The 17,500-nt window shown below is 43.7% G+C and overlaps 2 protein-coding genes across 2 annotated transcripts in view; one reads left to right on the forward strand and one right to left on the reverse strand.

The window, feature by feature from the left end:
- Positions 1-9,869: 9,869 nt before the first annotated feature.
- pecr (peroxisomal trans-2-enoyl-CoA reductase) lies at positions 9,870-15,257 on the forward strand. The gene is made up of 8 exons (XM_027153626.2): positions 9,870-10,024; positions 11,529-11,662; positions 11,833-11,998; positions 12,125-12,206; positions 12,556-12,652; positions 12,767-12,877; positions 13,027-13,138; positions 14,697-15,257. Exons 1-8 carry the CDS (start codon positions 9,913-9,915, stop codon positions 14,780-14,782), a joined length of 900 nt encoding a protein of 299 aa, XP_027009427.2. The 5' UTR covers positions 9,870-9,912; the 3' UTR covers positions 14,783-15,257.
- Positions 15,258-15,382: 125 nt separating this feature from the next.
- Positions 15,383-17,500, reverse strand: part of LOC113647077 (myelin and lymphocyte protein-like) — a 2,499-nt gene continuing 381 nt past the window's right edge. Inside the window, exons 2-4 of the mRNA XM_027153647.2 lie at positions 16,617-16,784; positions 15,717-15,848; positions 15,383-15,517 (exon numbers count right to left, since the gene is read on the reverse strand). Coding sequence (XP_027009448.1) covers positions 15,443-15,517; positions 15,717-15,848; positions 16,617-16,784 — 375 coding nt within the window. The 3' untranslated portion in view covers positions 15,383-15,442. The remainder of the gene's footprint in view (positions 15,518-15,716; positions 15,849-16,616; positions 16,785-17,500) is intronic.

The following is a 17,500-nucleotide window of genomic DNA, read 5'->3' on the forward strand; positions in this document are numbered from 1 at the left end:
TCAGCACTGTGAGAGGTAACTTTAGAAATTGATAAATTGGGAAAAAAACATGGTTCTCTTTCTGTCCCTTCAGTTTACCCAGATACGGCTGACTAACGACACGACGCCTCTCCAGCACTCCAGCCCCATCGCTACTGGGTCTGACATTCATCAGCACAGACTCACCTCACATCGGCGGCACTGCAACCACCTTCACTGCTTCCTAGCACTAAATAAAACAGCTGTGTGTGATTCTTGTGAGTATGATTATTACTCTGTGTGTGATTATAGTAACTGTGATAATTACTGTGTGTGATTATAGTAAGTGTGTGATGTGGTAGCGGAAGGTCATAGGTTTGAACCCCAGGTCCACCAAACTGCCACTGCTGGGCCCCTGAGCAAGGACCTGTAAGTCACTGGATAAGGGTGTCTGCTAAATGCTGTAAATGTATTAGTGAGTGTATTATTATTACTGTGTGTGAATATATTGGGTCTGTGTGATTTTAATGAAATATACTGAAAAATGTGTGTGTGTGTGTGTGTGTGTGTGTGTGTGTGTGTGTGTGTGTGTGTGTGTGTGTGTGTGTGTGTGTGTGTGTGTGTGTGTGTGTTTCTGAACATATAGGCATTGAACAGAAAGCTTAATGGCTTGCAGCTGCATCATTAGAGCACACTGATCTGTCTCTCTGTCTGTGTCTTGATGATGCAGGCAGTAAAGTGTTCTCTGAATTTGTATCTCCAGGAAGAGGCACCAGGTCGATCAGCATCACTCAGCAAAAGTGCTGACAGAGAGAGAGAGAGAGAGAGAGAGAGAGAGAGAGAGAGAGAGAGAGAGAGAGAGAGAGAGAGAGAGAGAGAGAGGAGAGGTAGAGCGAGGAACGAGAGCAAATGGAGGGGAGAGATGACGGAGAGAGGAGAGGTGAGGAGAGAGGAGAAGAGGAGGAGACTGAGCCGAGACGAGAGAGGAGAGAGATAGAAGCGGGAGGAGAGAGAGATGAGAAAGAGAGAGAGGAGAGAGAGATGACCGAGTGAGGAGAGGAGAAGGAGAGAGAGACGAGAAGTGGATGAGAAGGAGAGACTGGACTAGGACAGAGGCAGCAGAGGAGAGAGCAGAGGGGAGAGAGGAGAGAGGAGACTGAAAGAAAGAGGAGAGAGAAAGAAAGAGAGGAGAATGAAAGAAGAGAAAGGAAAGAAAGAGGAGGAGAAAATAGAGAGAAGGAGAGAGAGAGAGAGTGAGAGAGAGAGAGAGAGACTGAAAGAAAGAGAGAGAGAGAGAAAGAGAGACTGAAAGAAAGAGAGACTGAAAGAAAGAGAGAGAGAGAGAGAGAGAGAGAGAGAGAGAGAGAGAGAGAGAGAGAGAGAGAGAACTTGTATTAGAGTGTTGGATTCAACACACATAATATAATATTAAATGTATACACACACACACACACACACACACACACACACACACACACACACACACACACACACACACACACACACACACACACATCTGCACAGGGAGAAAAGCAGCATGTCCTCAGAAAGAAAACAGGAAACTGGAATGAGCCAGTCAGAAACAAGAAGCAGGAAAACAACACATTGTAATTGGTGAACCCACAAAAGAGGATACACCTCCTAAAAATACACTGACACACAGGATACAAGGTCAGACACAATCAGAGGAACATGTCCAACTGGACAGATCAGATGTTTCTGCATGTGTGTGTGGGGGTGAACTTGAAAAGCCTCCAGCAGTGCTTATGATACTGCTGAGGTTCAGAGCAATTATTCTGTTTCCCACTGAGAGAAAGACAGACAGACAGACAGACAGACAGACAGACAGACAGACAGACAGACAGACAGACAGACAGAGGAATATAGTGTTAAAAGCAAAAGTGAATGTTTGAGCTGCAAGTTTGTGCACCTGCAGAATGCTAATGAATCTGCAGAGAGAGAGAGAGAGAGAGAGAGAGAGAGAGAGAGAGAGAGAGAGAGAGAGAGAGAGAGAGAGTGCTCATATTATATATAATATTATATTTTATGTATATCTATATTATTTTATTATTTATATATATATATATATATATATATATATATATATATATATATATATATATATATATATATATATATTTTATTATATATGTTCTTGTAGCATCTCAGAATGGTGAGCATATCTGTGAATGAAGCAAATGGGTGTGTCTTTAGGGAGGATAGATGGGTGTGTCTCTTTTTCATCCATAATCCTTGCATATGTTAAACTTATATCCTTAATTATTCATCATATATATTTATTGAAGTATCCATATAGTTCCTAATCATTTATTTTTCCACTCATCCTTCCTGCGTGTGTGTGTGTGTGTGTGTGTGTGTGTGTGTGTGTGTGTGTGTGTGTGTGTGTGTGTGTGTGTGTGTGTGTGTGTGTGTGTGTGTGTGGATTGATTTGCATTTGTATTGCATCATCTTTGTGTGCTTTGAATAATAAAGATGTACCTTAAAGGATTTTCAGTGTTTTGACTGTACAATCTTCTACAAATGTGTGGGGGGTGGGGGTGGGGGTGGGGTCTGTGTGTGTTTTAGTGAGTGAAGATATGCATGCATGACCTTCAGAATCACTAGGTGAATAGTAGCACTTATACACACACACACACACACACACACACACACACACACACACACACACACACACACACCCTTCTGGTGCAATTAGATTAGATCAGATTGTCATTACACATGTACAAGTACAATGCTTGTAAAAGGCCAAGCAATGCTGTAAGCTAAAGGTAGAGGAACACCTCCAGCTCTTACCCCAGACGCAGGTGGTTGGTTTTCCCCCCCCCCCCCCCCGCCACAGACGTCTCATTCTTGAACTAAATCTCTTTTATACTCGCTTTAACAGTAAAAATAGAAATGACCAGTCAAACCTGACCCTCTAACACCCAACCAGCCCCCACATTCACCTCGCCTGGTGTCTACGCTGCACTGCACAGGATCAACTCATGCGAGCCTATCGGATACCAGATGGCATTGCCAACAAAATACACTTATGTAAAAATGTCAAAATAAATTGATAAATAAATTAATTGTATGTACATTTGTGCTCTAGATGGTAGAATGGAATAGAATAGAATGAGATGCAGGAATGTAGTAGGATGGAGATGGTAACAATTGAATGTAAGGTTATTGCACATTGTTATTGAATAATGGTGGGAACCAAAAAAGTGTGCTTTAACTCTCTACATTTGATTATATTGTCTTCTGGTAAAGTAGGTTCCTGTCTTTTGTATACGATCTGCTTAACTCACTTTGTTCTAGAGTAGTGTGATTTGAATTGTGTTATATTCTATAGCATTGTTGATTTTTATAGTGTTGGTTTTTGTTGTTCTCTCAGCTGATTAATCAGGAGTAGTTTCAGTCTCCCTTAAGGTGTGAATTGGGGGCAGGGCTTACCTATTTAAATTGAAGGTTTGTCAGAATCCCTCTCTAACATTAGTGTCTAGTACTGTTTTGATATATTCTACCATACCTTAATTCTCACTCTTGTTTGACTACAAATATGTGCCTTAAACCCATCTCTGTACTCAAGGCCTACTCTCGCAGACGCTCTCATCCACAAAGCAGAGGTCACAATCCCAATAACCTCATCTACCCTCCTCTGTTGTGTAAGTCTCAAACAGTAGTGGTAGGTGGGCTCTGGAATTGTCAGTCTGCGGTAAAGAAAGCTGATTTTATCTCTGCTTTAACTTCCCATTACTCCTTTGATTTTCTTGCTCTAACAGAGACCTGGATATCTCCACAGAACACTGCTACACCAGCTGCTTTATCCTCTGCCTATGCTTTCTCTCACTCACCACGAGAAACAGGCAGGGGGGGTGGTACAGGTTTATTGTTGTCAAAGAAATGGTGCTTTACACCTCTACTCTTCTCTCATTTAACCACCTCTTCTTTTGAATTTCATGCCATTTCAGTTACCTCTCCTATCAACCTTGTTATCATTGTTGTCTACCGCGCTCCTGGTCCCCTAGGAGACTTCCTGGAAGAAATGGACTCACTGCTTAGTGCTTTCCCTTCCGATAGCTCCCCCCTGACAGTGCTTGGTGACTTCAACCTCCCCTCTGACAAGCTACATTCTTCTTCCCTCCTGTCTCTTCTCGACTCTTTCTCCCTCACACTCAACAGCTACAGCCCCACACACAAAGGAGGCAATGTCCTGGACCTGGTTTTCACCCGTCCTTCTCCAGCTACAGACGTGACTGCTACCCCACTCCACGTCTCTGATCATCACCTGGTATCCTTCACCATCACTCTACCTATCTTACCTAAAACTACCTCTCACCCCCTCGCTCTTACTCGCCGCAACCTTCACTCTGTCTCCCCTTCATCTGTAGCTTCTGGCACTCTTTCTTCCCTTCCTGATGCTAAGTCTTTTTCCTCACTACCCTTAGACTCAGCCACAGATACTTTCCTCTCATCTCTTTCCTCAACTATGGACTTCCTCTGCCCTATGTTCACTAAACCCAAGAAAACTTCTTGTTCTGCTCCTTGGCTTTCAGATGTGCTGCGCAACAATCGAAGAGAGCTAAGATCATCAGAGAGAAAGTGGAACACAACTTGATGCAGATCTTGATTTTTACAGAACACTTCTTGTCAAGTTCTCCTCAGATGTGACTTCTGCCAAGACTTCCTTCTACAAGGAAAAGCTTGAAGCTTCCTCACATGACCCTCGGAAATTCCACAACATCATCTCTTCTCTGCTCAACCCCCCGGCTCCACCTTCTTCATCCTCCCTGACTGCAGAAGACTTTGCTTCTTTCTACCAGGAGAAGATTGAGGAAATCTGCCGGACCTTCACTTCAGCCCCGACTGCACTTACATCTCAGAGTATGGATTCCCCTACACCTTCGTTGTCACATTTCTCAACTGTGGCAGCAGAAGAGATTTTACAACTCATCCAGTCCTGCAATCCTACCACCTGCCCATTGGATCCACTCCCTACCACTATGCTCCAGACCATCTCACAAGACCTCTTGCCCTTCATTTCCACTATCGTCAATAGATCCATAGCATCTGGTCAGGTACCAACTACTTTCAAGAGAGCAAGGGTTATTCCCATCCTAAAGAAATCTGCTCTGGATCCATCAGACATCAGTAACTACAGACCGGTATCACTTCTCTCATTTCTTTCAAAAATTCTTAAACGCATTGTCTATAATCAACTGTCTGTCTATCTCTCACAGAACAACCTCCAAGATCCCAAACAGTCTGGCTTTAAAGCAGCTCACTCTACAGAGACAGCCCTTTTGGATGGTTTGCCTCCTACCTGGAAGGACGCTCATATCAAGTAACATGGAGGGGAGTGACATCTGCTCCACGCAGACTCTCCACTGGCGTCCCACAGGGCTCAGTACTTGGTCCTCTTCTTTTCTCCCTGTATACTCACTCTCTTGGTGAAGTTATTTCATCACATGGGTTCTCTTACCACTGTTATGCTGATGATACACAACTTATGTTCTCTTTCCCACCCAGCATGTCTGGCAGAAATTTCATCATGGATGACTGCTCATCAGTTAAAGCTCAATTCTAGCAAAACTGAACTGCTGTTCATCCCAGGTGATTCATCCCCAGGTCATGATCTTGCTATATCCAACTGTCCTTTTCCTCTCATGTTGCAAATGTGACTTGCTCATGTCGGTTTCTTCTCTACAACATTAGAAGGATTCGGCCATTTTTGTCCACACAGACTGCCCAGGTACTTGTTCAGTCTCTTGTCATTTCTAGACTGGATTACTGCAATGCACTGCTGGCAGGTCTACCTATGAACGCAATCCGTCCTCTGCAAATGATCCAAAATGCAGCTGCCCGGCTTGTTTTCAACCTGCCAAAGTTCTCGCATACCACCCCGCTGCTGCGATCCCTCCACTGGCTTCCGGCAGCTGCACGCATCCGGTTCAAAACACTGATGCTGGCCTACAAAGCCAAAAATGGACCGGCTCCCTCTTACCAAAAATGGACCGGCTCCCTCTTACCTCAAAGCCCTCATCATTCCTCGCACTGCACCCCGCAACCTCCGATCTACCAGCACTGCTCGACTGGTTCCACCATCTCTCAGGGTAAGAGGCAAGTATACTACAAGACTCTTCTCTGTACTGGCACCAAGGTGGTGGAATGAACTTCCCATAGAGGTCCGGACAGCTAAGTCACTGGCTATTTTCAAGCGGCGGTTGAAGACCTACTTATTCAGGAAACACTTCAACTAGCACTTCTTTCCTTATCCTTTGCATTTAAAAAAACAAAAACAAAAAAAAAACTGACACTTTTTCATTAACTTTGAACAAATGTTTTAAACTCATGGTATCTTAAGTATGTAACCTAGTGAACCAGCATTAATGTATTCAGTGTTAGAGATTTAAGCTCTTATGTACGTCGCTCTGGATAAGGGCGTCTGACAAATGCTGTAAATGTAAATGTAAATGTAAATGTAAATGAGGCAGGATGGCTGAAGACAGGTGATGTCTCTCCTGAACAGGTGAGCTTTCTTTACCATGCTGGAGGTGTTGCTGGTCAATACCTTATATAACTGCTGCTATACTACATTTGTGTTCAGTATTTCTGCACATGCACATTAGAACCCACAGTATTTACACTGTGCTTTTGTGTATTGTCTTTTGTGTAATGTTTTGTATTGTTTGTTTGCACTGTCTTTTTGTCTCACACTGTCTGCATAAGGTTGTACAGATGCACTTTATGTGTCTAGGACTAACTTACTTAAGTCCTTAACTCTGTCTTTGTTCTGTGCAGCATTATGGTCCTACATGGTGTCTCATTTTACTTCTAGACTCTTGACTTGACCTCTCTCTGCAACTGGATCCTGGATTTCCTGACTGGGAGACCTCAGTCTGTCCAGATTGGGAACAGCATGACCTGATCTGCTGACTCACACTTCAGGAAAAAGGAGCAGATCTGGTGTGTTCATGCATTAGTGTTTGGTGAACTGAGTTGTTTAGATGCTGTTGCTTTACCACCCATATAAGACTCTCCCTTTTAGTTAGGATGGCACAGCTAATCCTGTCTGCATTTTACACATAATGTACATTGTCTTTTACCACCACATAATTACAATCTCTCTCTCTCTCTCTCTCTCTCTCTCTCCCTCTCTCTCTCTCTCTCTCTCTCTCTCTCTCTCTCTCTCTCTCTCTCTCTCTCATAATGATTTATAACCCCACTCTCTGTGTTTTAATGATTTATAATCCCACTCTCAGTGTTTATAATGATTTATAATCCCACTCTCGGTGTTTATAATGATTTATAATCCCACTCTCAGTGTTTATAATGATTTATAATCCCACTCTCATTGTTTATAATGATTTATAATCCCACTATCAGTGTTTATAATGATTTATAATACCACCCTCAGTGTTTATAATGATTTATAATCCCACCATCAGTGTTTATAATGATTTATAATCCCACTCTCAGTGTTTATAATGATTTATAATCCCACTCTCATTGTTTATAATGATTTATAATCCCACTATCAGTGTTTATAATGATTTATAATCCCACTCTCAGTGTTTATAATGATTTATAATCCCACTCTGTGTTTATAATGATTTATAATCCCACTCTCATTGTTTATAATGATTTATAATCCCACTCTCAGTGTTTATAATGATTTATAATCCCACTCTCATTGTTTATAATGATTTATAATCCCACTATCAGTGTTTATAATGATTTATAATACCACCCTCAGTGTTTATAATGATTTATAATCCCACTATCAGTGTTTATAATGATTTATAATCCCACTCTCAGTGTTTATAATGATTTATAATCCCACTCTCATTGTTTATAATGATTTATAATCCCACTATCAGTGTTTATAATGATTTATAATCCCACTCTCAGTGTTTATAATGATTTATAATCCCACTCTGTGTTTATAATGATTTATAATCCCACTCTCAGTGTTTATAATGATTTATAATCCCACTCTCAGTGTTTATAATGATTTATAATCCGACTATCAGTGTTTATAATTATTATAATCCCACTCTCAGTGTTTATAATGATTTATAATCCCACTCTCAGGTGTTTATAATGATTTATAATCCCACTCTCAGGTGTTTATAATGATGTATAATCCCACTCTCATTGTCTATAATGATGTATAATCCCACACTCAGTGTCTATAATGATCTCGGGTATCACCCCAGTGAGGATTTCTTCCTCATGTCAGCTCTGACTTGCTCATTTAGGGATACATAAATATAAGTAAAATCTTTGTAATTTCTATTCAAATGTTATGTTCCTGTAAAGTTGCTTTGGGACAATGTACATTGTTAAAGACACTACACAAATAAAACTGAAAGGAATTGAATTGAATCTGATGCACTTGTCCCATGCACGCACACACACACACACACACACACACACACACACACACACACACACACACACACACACACACACACACACACACACACACACACACACACACAGAGTTGCTGCACTTGGTGAGATTCTTTCTCTCTCTCTCACTCTGTGTGTGTGTGTGTGTGTGTGTGTGTGTGTGTGTGTGTGTGTGTGTGTGTGTGTGTGTGTGTGTGTGTGTAACAGAACAGATGGTGCTACAATGACACACAGAGACTCATTCTGAAAGTGTGATATCTATCTATCTTTCTTGTTCTCTCTCTATTCTCAGTTTACTTTAGAATTATCGGCACCTTTATATACAAACATTACTGGTCCCACATACATACTCACACACACACACACACACACACACATGCACACAAGCTGCATTTACATTCATTCCCTACCGCTTATCCGAACTACATTTAAAATATATTCAGATATACATATGTGTAAATAGCTTGGGCTTTTTTCCACAGGAGATATGAGCCATATTCAAATGAGATTCTAAATCTGGAATATATCAGATATCAGTTCATTGATACTGTAATTTCCCATGTAAAAATCTAAATGTCAGTGAAGTCCAGATGAAATGAACGGTCTAATCACTGTGCTGAGATTTAGATACCAGCAGGGAAGGCATGGCTACTCAAACAGGAACAGAAAATAAAGGCTTTAAGTTTAAAGATCAGAAAAATGGAAAGTGAAGAGAACAATTGTACTCGTCCTTAATACAACCCAGGTGATGTTGACCTGAAGCTCATGCAGACACAGAATCTGGGGATGGAGGTGAAGGTGGAGAGAGATGTTGGTAAGATTTACTTTTTTTCAAGAGGAAGCTAAATGTTGATTCATGTTAACTAATTAGCAGCATTTATTTTTGACAGATTGCTAAACAACAATACTGAAGCTACAAAACATTGTATTTTTTTATATAAATGAATATTGCCAGCAGTGATGCAGTGTGGAGTATTTTGCCCTGATTTATTGTCTCATCATTATAACGCTTAACAGCTTCTGGAGAAGAACAAGTCCTCAGATGAGCACATTTTTGTATGTGTATGTCAGCAGTGTCCAGTCTTACCCACAAAGGGCCGGTGTGGGTGCAGGTTGTCATGCCAACTAAGCAGAAGCTACACCAGAGTCTATACTAAAAGCCAAGAACAACTGATTAAACAGGTGGAATCAGGTGTGGTTTCTGCTTGGTGTGAATGAAAGCCTGCACCCACACCGGCCCTTTGTGGGTAAGATTGGATACAATACACTGTGTTCTGCATGAGAACAGGACGCTGTATTGTGGGTTTCAGGGCCTTTGTTTGGTGGTGTATTAGCGGTACTGTATGTGCTTGACTTTAAGGGCTTTTATTTTGTTGAGCTTTCCTCTGTGTTGGTGTCCATCATCATGGCGTCTCGTTCTCAGCTTTTATTTTGGCAGGTGTGTAATCGGTGTCAGTGTTCCCAATGATCTGCGCTGCTTGTGCGCGTGTGAGGGCTTTTATTTTGGCGAACGTTATATCGGTGTCAGAGTTCATCATGGCGGCGATCAGTGTGTTCAGATCAGGACTGTTTAATAACAGAGTGGCGATAATCACAGGAGGAGCGACAGGTATCGGGAAAGCGATTACAGCTGAGCTGCTGCAGCTGGGTGTGTGTTCATTTAATCACTGTGTCATCACTACACACACACTCACAGACACACACACACACACACACACACTCACACACTCATACACACACTCATACACACATACATTCATACATACACACACTCTATTTATATATAATGAGCAAGACTGAGGTGACGGCGTTGAGGGAAAAACCCCTGAGATGATAAGAGGAAGAAACCTTGAGAGGAACCAGACTCAGAAGTGAACCTCATCCTCATCTGGGTGACACTCTACAGTAAATAGTGTAAATGTAAATAATGTCCTTTCTACAACAGTTTATAACAGTGCAGCCGAGAGCTCCTGAGGAACTAATGGGTCATCATAAACTCTGAGTTCGGCTCAGACCTGATTGCTGATAAAGACCAGAACATACAGCTGACAGACACAACATTGGTACAGAAGAAGACATGACAGTCTCCGGGTGGCTTCATACACAACAACCCAATGAGACACTGATGACCATGTAGATCAATCCCTAGCAGGGTGACCACCGGGTGACGAGACTCCAACCAGGGGTAGAACATCAGGACTGATGAAGTAACTCATCCCTTTAGTCAGGTGTACACATAATACATCCCATAATATCATGCACCAGTACATCAGACCTGCACATTTTTATGAACAGCAGATATGTTAATCCCTTTCCACTGCTTCTCTCTTTGTACCCATCCCGAGACATCCAGACACTGTACCAGCTCCCAACGTCCTCTGTGGGACGAAGCCTTTGGACGTCCACTGAGCCGAGGCCGACTCTAAGAATCCTGAGACATCTCCAGTTAGACTCTGTGATACTAAGGAGATCCGAAGTCCATGATCCTTACACCAATACAACATTTATCTGACTGTATATTACAATCACACCCCCAGTGTCACCCATATGAGGATGGGTTCCCCCTTGAGTCCGGTTCCTCTCAAGGTTTCTTCCTTTACCAATTTAAGGGAGTTTTTCCTTGCCACTGCTGCCTGAGTCACCTCAGACTTGCTCATAGGGGAATAAATACATACACATTGTGAACTATATATATCTAATAATAATCTAGAATTTTTATTCTGTCAATTCTTTTTCTTTTATTATTCATTATTTCCTTTATCATTCCTTATGTTTCCCTTCTGCTCTATGTTTATGTTCTGTAAAGCTGCTTTGAGACAATGTCTATTGTAAAAAGCGCTATACAAATAAACTTGAATTGAATTGAATTGAATAGCTCCGTAAGAAGAGACGATCAGTCCAGAAACTCAGAACACTAGAGCTTAGAGCTTGGGGGGAGGGAGGGAGGGAGAGAGAGAGAGAGAGAGAGAGAGAGAGAGAGAGAGAGAGAGAGAGAGAGAGAGAAATGTTAGCTATTATTGTAATCATGTGACAATGTAGATTATGTGTAAAGAGCAGATAGGGACTCCATCAAGACTAGCTATGACATCAGTGTGACAGGAGTGTGTTTACTGTGTGTGTGTGTGTGTGTGTGTGTGTTTGTGTAATTGCAGGTTGTCATGTAGTGATTGCATCAAGGAAGTCTGAGCGTTTAGAAGCTGCAGCTGATGAACTTTCCCAGTTGATCAGTTCCTCGAGTCCAGCTTCCATCACAGCTCTGCGCTGTAACATTCGCCACGAAGACGAGGTCATTATTTATTTATTTATTTAATTAATTAATTTCTTCTATTTTGTGTCTGAAATCATACACATCAGCACGAAACAGTAAACACTCCGGTATAGTGCAGCTCTGTGTGTGTGTGTGTGTGTGTGTGTGTGTGTGTGTGTGTGTGTGTGTGTGTGTGTGTGTGTGGACAGGTGAGGAATCTGGTGGCGTCAACACTGCGTCTTCATGGCAGAATTGATTATTTAGTAAACAATGGAGGAGGACAGTTCAGCAGCCCGGCTGTAAACATGAGTGTGAAGGGCTGGAACGCTGTGATCGACACCAACCTGACAGGAACTTTCCTCTGCTGCAGAGAGGGTATACTCTCTCTCTCTCTCTCTCTCACACACACACACACACACACACACACACACACACACACACACACACACACACACAGCAGCTGTCTGATCTTTGACCTCTGTCTGACCTTTGACCTCAAAGTGTACAGTGCATGGATGAAGGATCATGGTGGTGCAATTGTTAACATCATTGCTGACATGTGGAGGGGGTTTCCAGGCATGGCGTGAGTACACACACACACACACACACACACACACACACACACACACACACACACACACACACACACACACACACACACACACACACATACACAGTCTCTAAAGCCCTCTTGTGGCTGATTGCAGTACAGGGTTTAACTTCCCTGTTCTCATGTTAGTGGATGTGATCAGATGACAGACAGTGTCATGGGATTAGTGTGTTAACAAAGTGTATCAGCTGGGGTCAGTGTGAGGCCGTGTGGTCAGTACAAACAGTAGGAGAATCTGTGTGTGTGTGTGTGTGTGTGTGTGTGTGTGTGTGTGTGTGTGTGTGTGTGTGTGTGTGTGTGTGTGTGTGTGTGAATGTAACAGACACACAGGAGCAGCGAGAGCAGCAGTGGAGAATCTGACGAAGAGTTTGGCCATTGAGTGGGCGAGCAGCGGCGTGAGGATCAACTCTGTTGCTCCGGTCTGAAGACACACACACACACACACACACACACACACACACACACACACACACACACACACACACACACCCTCCTACTACACAACTAAACACATGGAGGGTTCTGTTTCACAGGGAACGATCTTCTCCAAAACAGCAATGGAGAATTATGAAGAACTCGGGCCCATGATTTTCCAGATGGCTGTTCCATGTATTCCTGCAAAACGTCTGGGCTTTCCAGAGGAGGTGTGTGTGTGTGTGTGTGTGTGTGTGTGTGTGTGTGTGTGTGTGTGTGTGTGTGTGTGTGTGTGTGTGTGTGTGTAAATTGTGTCAGTATTGTTTACTGTTGTACTTCATTCCTCCTGATTGTTCTACCTCATGCCTTGTTTATTCAGATCTCTCCAGCTGTGTGTTTCCTGCTGTCTCCAGCTGCGTCTTTTATCTCAGGAGCCACAGTGAAGGTGGACGCAGGACAGAGTCTGTATGACTCGGTGTGGGAGGTCCCAGGTACGGCACCTGAACCCACTGTGTTAGGCTCAACACGCTACCTGAACCCACTGCGTTAGCCTCAACACGCTGCCTGAACCTACTGTTAGCCTCAACACGCTGCCTGAACCTACTGTTAGCCTCAACACGCTGCCTGAACCTACTGTTAGCCTCAACACGCTGCCTGAACCTACTGTTAGCCTCAACACGCTGCCTGAACCTACTGTTAGCCTCAACACGCTACCTGAACCTACTGTTAGGCTCAACACACTGCCTAAACCTACTGTTAGCCTCAACACGCTACCTGAACCCACTGCGTTAGCCTCAACACGCTGCCCTTCACCCACTGTTAGCCCCAACACGCTGCCTGAACCTAGTGTTTGCCTCAACACGCTGCCTGAACCCACTGCGTTAGCCTCAACACGCTGCCTGAACCTACTGTTAGCCTCAACACGCTGCCTGAACCTAGTGTTTGCCTCAACACGCTGCCTGAGCCTACTGTTAGCCTCAACACGCTATCTGAACCTACTGTTAGCCTCAACACGCTACCTGAACCTACTGTTAGCCTCAACACGCTACCTGAACCTACTGTTAGCTTCAACACGCTGCCTGAACCCACTGCGTTAGCCTCAACACGCTGCCTGAACCCACTGCGTTAGCCTCAACACGCTGCCTGAACCCACTGCGTTAGCCTCAACACGCTGCCTGAACCCACTGTTAGCCTCAACACGCTGCCTGAACCCACTGTTAGCCTCAACACGCTGCCTGAGCCTACTGTTAGCCTCAACACACTATCTGAACCTACTGTTAGCCTCAACATGCTACCTGAACCTACTGTTAGCCTCAACACGCTACCTGAACCTACTGTTAGCCTCAACATGCTACCTGAACCTACTGTTAGCCTCAACACGCTACCTGAACCTACTGTTAGCTTCAACACGCCGCCTGAACCCACTGCGTTAGCCTCAACACGCTACCTGAACCTACTGTTAGCTTCAACACGCTGCCTGAACCCACTGCGTTAGCCTCAACACGCTGCCGGAACCCAGCAGCCACAATCATTTACCTTCTTTATGTTTGAACAACATCCTGCATGCAGGAGGGCTGATATACTGAATATAACCCCCTAAACCCTAACCCCCTAAACCCTAAACCCATAACCATAACACCCTAAACCCTAACCCTCTAAACCCTAACCCTCTAAACCCTAAACCCATAACCATAACACCCTAACCCATAACCCCTAAACCCTAACCCCCTAAACCATAACCCCTAACCCCCTAAACCCCAACCCCCTAAACCCTAACCCACTAAACCCTACCCCTAACCCTAAACCCTAACCCCCTACACCGCAACCCCCTAAACCCTAGCCCTAGCCCTTAAACCCTAACCCTCTAAACCCTAAACCCATAACCCCTAAACCCTAACCCAAACCCCCTAAACCCATAACCCCTAAACCTTAACCCCCTAAACCCATAACCCCTAAACCCATAACCCCTAAGCCCTAAACCCTAACCCTAACCCCCTAAACCCTTAGTCCTTTACCCTTAAGCCCTAACCCTCTCTCTGTGTCTCCCAGATCACACTGCATGGCCTGAGCCCCCAGAAGGAGAGAATGTTCGTGCTCTGAGAGATGTGATGAAGAAGCTCAAACCTAAACTGTGACATGGAGTGAAGCTCTCGCGCTCTCTGTCTTTTACACTCTCTCTCTCTCTGTCTCTCTCTGTCTCACACACACACACACACGACTCTGCACCTTCATTAATCGGAACACACACCAAGCAGAGATGAACTTTATTAAGAGTAATGATGTACCTGACTCACACTACAGAGAGATTGGGAGACGTATCACTGTTAAAATAACACACAAACTCTGACGCACAAACACACAGAGTGGAATGTTGTCCTTAGATGTGTGTGTGTGTGTGTGTGTGTGTGTGTGTGTGCGTGTGTGTGTGCGTGTCTATAAGGCGTGACATGAATAGAATTCATGTCGAACATTCCAACAGATCAACACTAAAATAACACCGTCATCATCATCATGATCATGGTTTTATATAATAATTATATAGTTGTTTTTAGAGAGTCGCTGTCACTCATTTATGAAATTGCTTTAAAATTAAACAGCATAAAAACTGAACTGCAGTGTGTGTGTGTGTGATGAAAGACATTTCACAGATTGAACACAATGCTCTTCATATGATAATCATACATCAAGTAATAAAAATACAGATATTAAATCAAGACTGTTTTGCGTGCACATGCGCACGCACACACACAGACAGACACACAGACACACACACATAGTCCTGAGTCATCTGTATTTTAAAAAGATTTCCATCTGATGGCTGATAAAGCAGCGTGTACAATGTACTGCAGTGTCGTCCAGAAGGAGAACACCTACAACACAGAGAGAGAGACAGACAGAGAGAGAGAGCATGATTTTTCAGTTCTTCATTAATCAGAACACAAACATCAAGTAGACATGAACTTTATTTAATTTGTAACTTTAATTAAAACTAATCAGGACCAGAAGTCATTGTGACGTACATGATGACAGACAGAGAGACAGACAGACAGAGAGACAGACAGGTCTTACCACTGCAGAGACATTGAGTTTGTAGGGAGTGAAGTTGACCTGACTGAAGGGGCTGATAGCAGATGTGACGTACGCCAGGAGCACTGAGGAGCTGAGATACAGGAGAGCAGCTGTACAGTGATACACCAGGTCCTACACACACACACACACACACACACACACACACACACACAGTGATACACCACATCCTACAAACACACACACACACACACACAGAGTGATACACCACACCCCAGACACACACAGTGATACACTGCATCCTACACACACACACACACACACAGTGATACACCACATCCTACAAACACACACACACACACACACACACACACACACAGTGATACACCACATCCTACACACACACACACACACACACACACAGAGTGATACACCACACCCCAGACACACACACAGTGATACACTGCATCCTACACACTCACACACACACACACTCACACACACAGTGATACACCACATCCTACAAACACACACACACACACACACACACACACACAGAGTGATACACCACACCCCAGACACACACACAGTGATACACTGCATCCTACACACTCACACACACACACTCACACACACAGTGATACATCACATCCTACAAACACACACACACAGAGTGATACACCACATCCTACAAACACACACACACTCTCACACACACAGCTACACCATGTATTACACACTGGAGTTTGATGGTAACTCCGAGCTCCATGTGAAAGTGATGTCATAATCTTTAATTGTGTCACATTTAATGTTTTATCTAATGTTATTAATCTACACACTGCACTGCATTGTGGGATTTATTACAATTCACACTGAGTCGTCAGATCCAAAGGAGCCATGCAGTAGAGATGTGTGGTGGGTTGGAGGGGCATCAGAACTTACTGCAGTGGCCCAGGAGGTTTGGTTGTGATGAGCACCACACAGGAACATCATCATCCAGATGAAGGTTGTGATGAAGCAGAACAAAGACACGGCCAGGACGTACGCCTGAGGGTTAGCTGGAACCACTTTAGTACATGCCACTAAAATCCACACTGCAGCACCGAATACCTGCGTGTGCACACACACACACACACACACACACACACACGCACTATAGTATGTGTTTCTAAATAATACAGTGTTGAACGCTTCTCTTCCTCACACTATCAGAAACAGAAGACCATTCCCAGGGTTCCTGCAGGCTTTAGATCCACCGTGATCTGGGGTAAGTGCTTACTGAAGCTCTAAATCAGTACACACTAAAACGCCTCGTTCCACTTGTAGATGATGGTCATTTGACTGTTACAGTTCAAAAATGGTGGATTTCACTTTGATGTGGTTCACATTGTTCACTCTCACACACTTACAGTCAGGGTGAAGGACCCAGAGTCTGTCACTGGAATACTGGGCAAGAAGCAGGAATAAAGCTGCAAAGTACAGCAATCTTTCTCAGGGCATCATGCACACACACACACACACACACACACACACACACACACACACACACACAGACACACACACGCAAGGGCATTTAGTGTGGGCACTAAAGTGTGGGACCTGGTGACATTCTTTTAGGAGAAAACTGGAGAGCGCAGAAGAAGCCCAGAAGGACCTCGAGAGAAACCTGAGATGGAGCCTGGAGCTGTGAGGACACACACTGCACCAGAACACTGCACCACCACACTGCACCACCACACACTGCACCACCACACACTGCACCACCACACACTGCACCACTACACACTGCACCACCACACACTGCACCACTACACACTGCACTACTA

The sequence above is a fragment of the Tachysurus fulvidraco genome, chromosome 1 (assembly GCF_022655615.1).
Source record: "Tachysurus fulvidraco isolate hzauxx_2018 chromosome 1, HZAU_PFXX_2.0, whole genome shotgun sequence".
Lineage (NCBI taxonomy): Eukaryota > Metazoa > Chordata > Actinopteri > Siluriformes > Bagridae > Tachysurus > Tachysurus fulvidraco.

Coding starts and splice junctions, on each gene's coding strand:
- pecr (XM_027153626.2), top strand. CDS start 9,913: ATGGCGGCGATCAGTGTGTTCAGATCAGGACTGTTTAATAACAGAGTG. Junction 11,663..11,832: donor ACATTCGCCACGAAGACGAG/GTCATTATTTAT, acceptor GTGTGTGGACAG/GTGAGGAATCTGGTGGCGTC. Junction 11,999..12,124: donor TTTCCTCTGCTGCAGAGAGG/GTATACTCTCTC, acceptor TTGACCTCAAAG/TGTACAGTGCATGGATGAAG.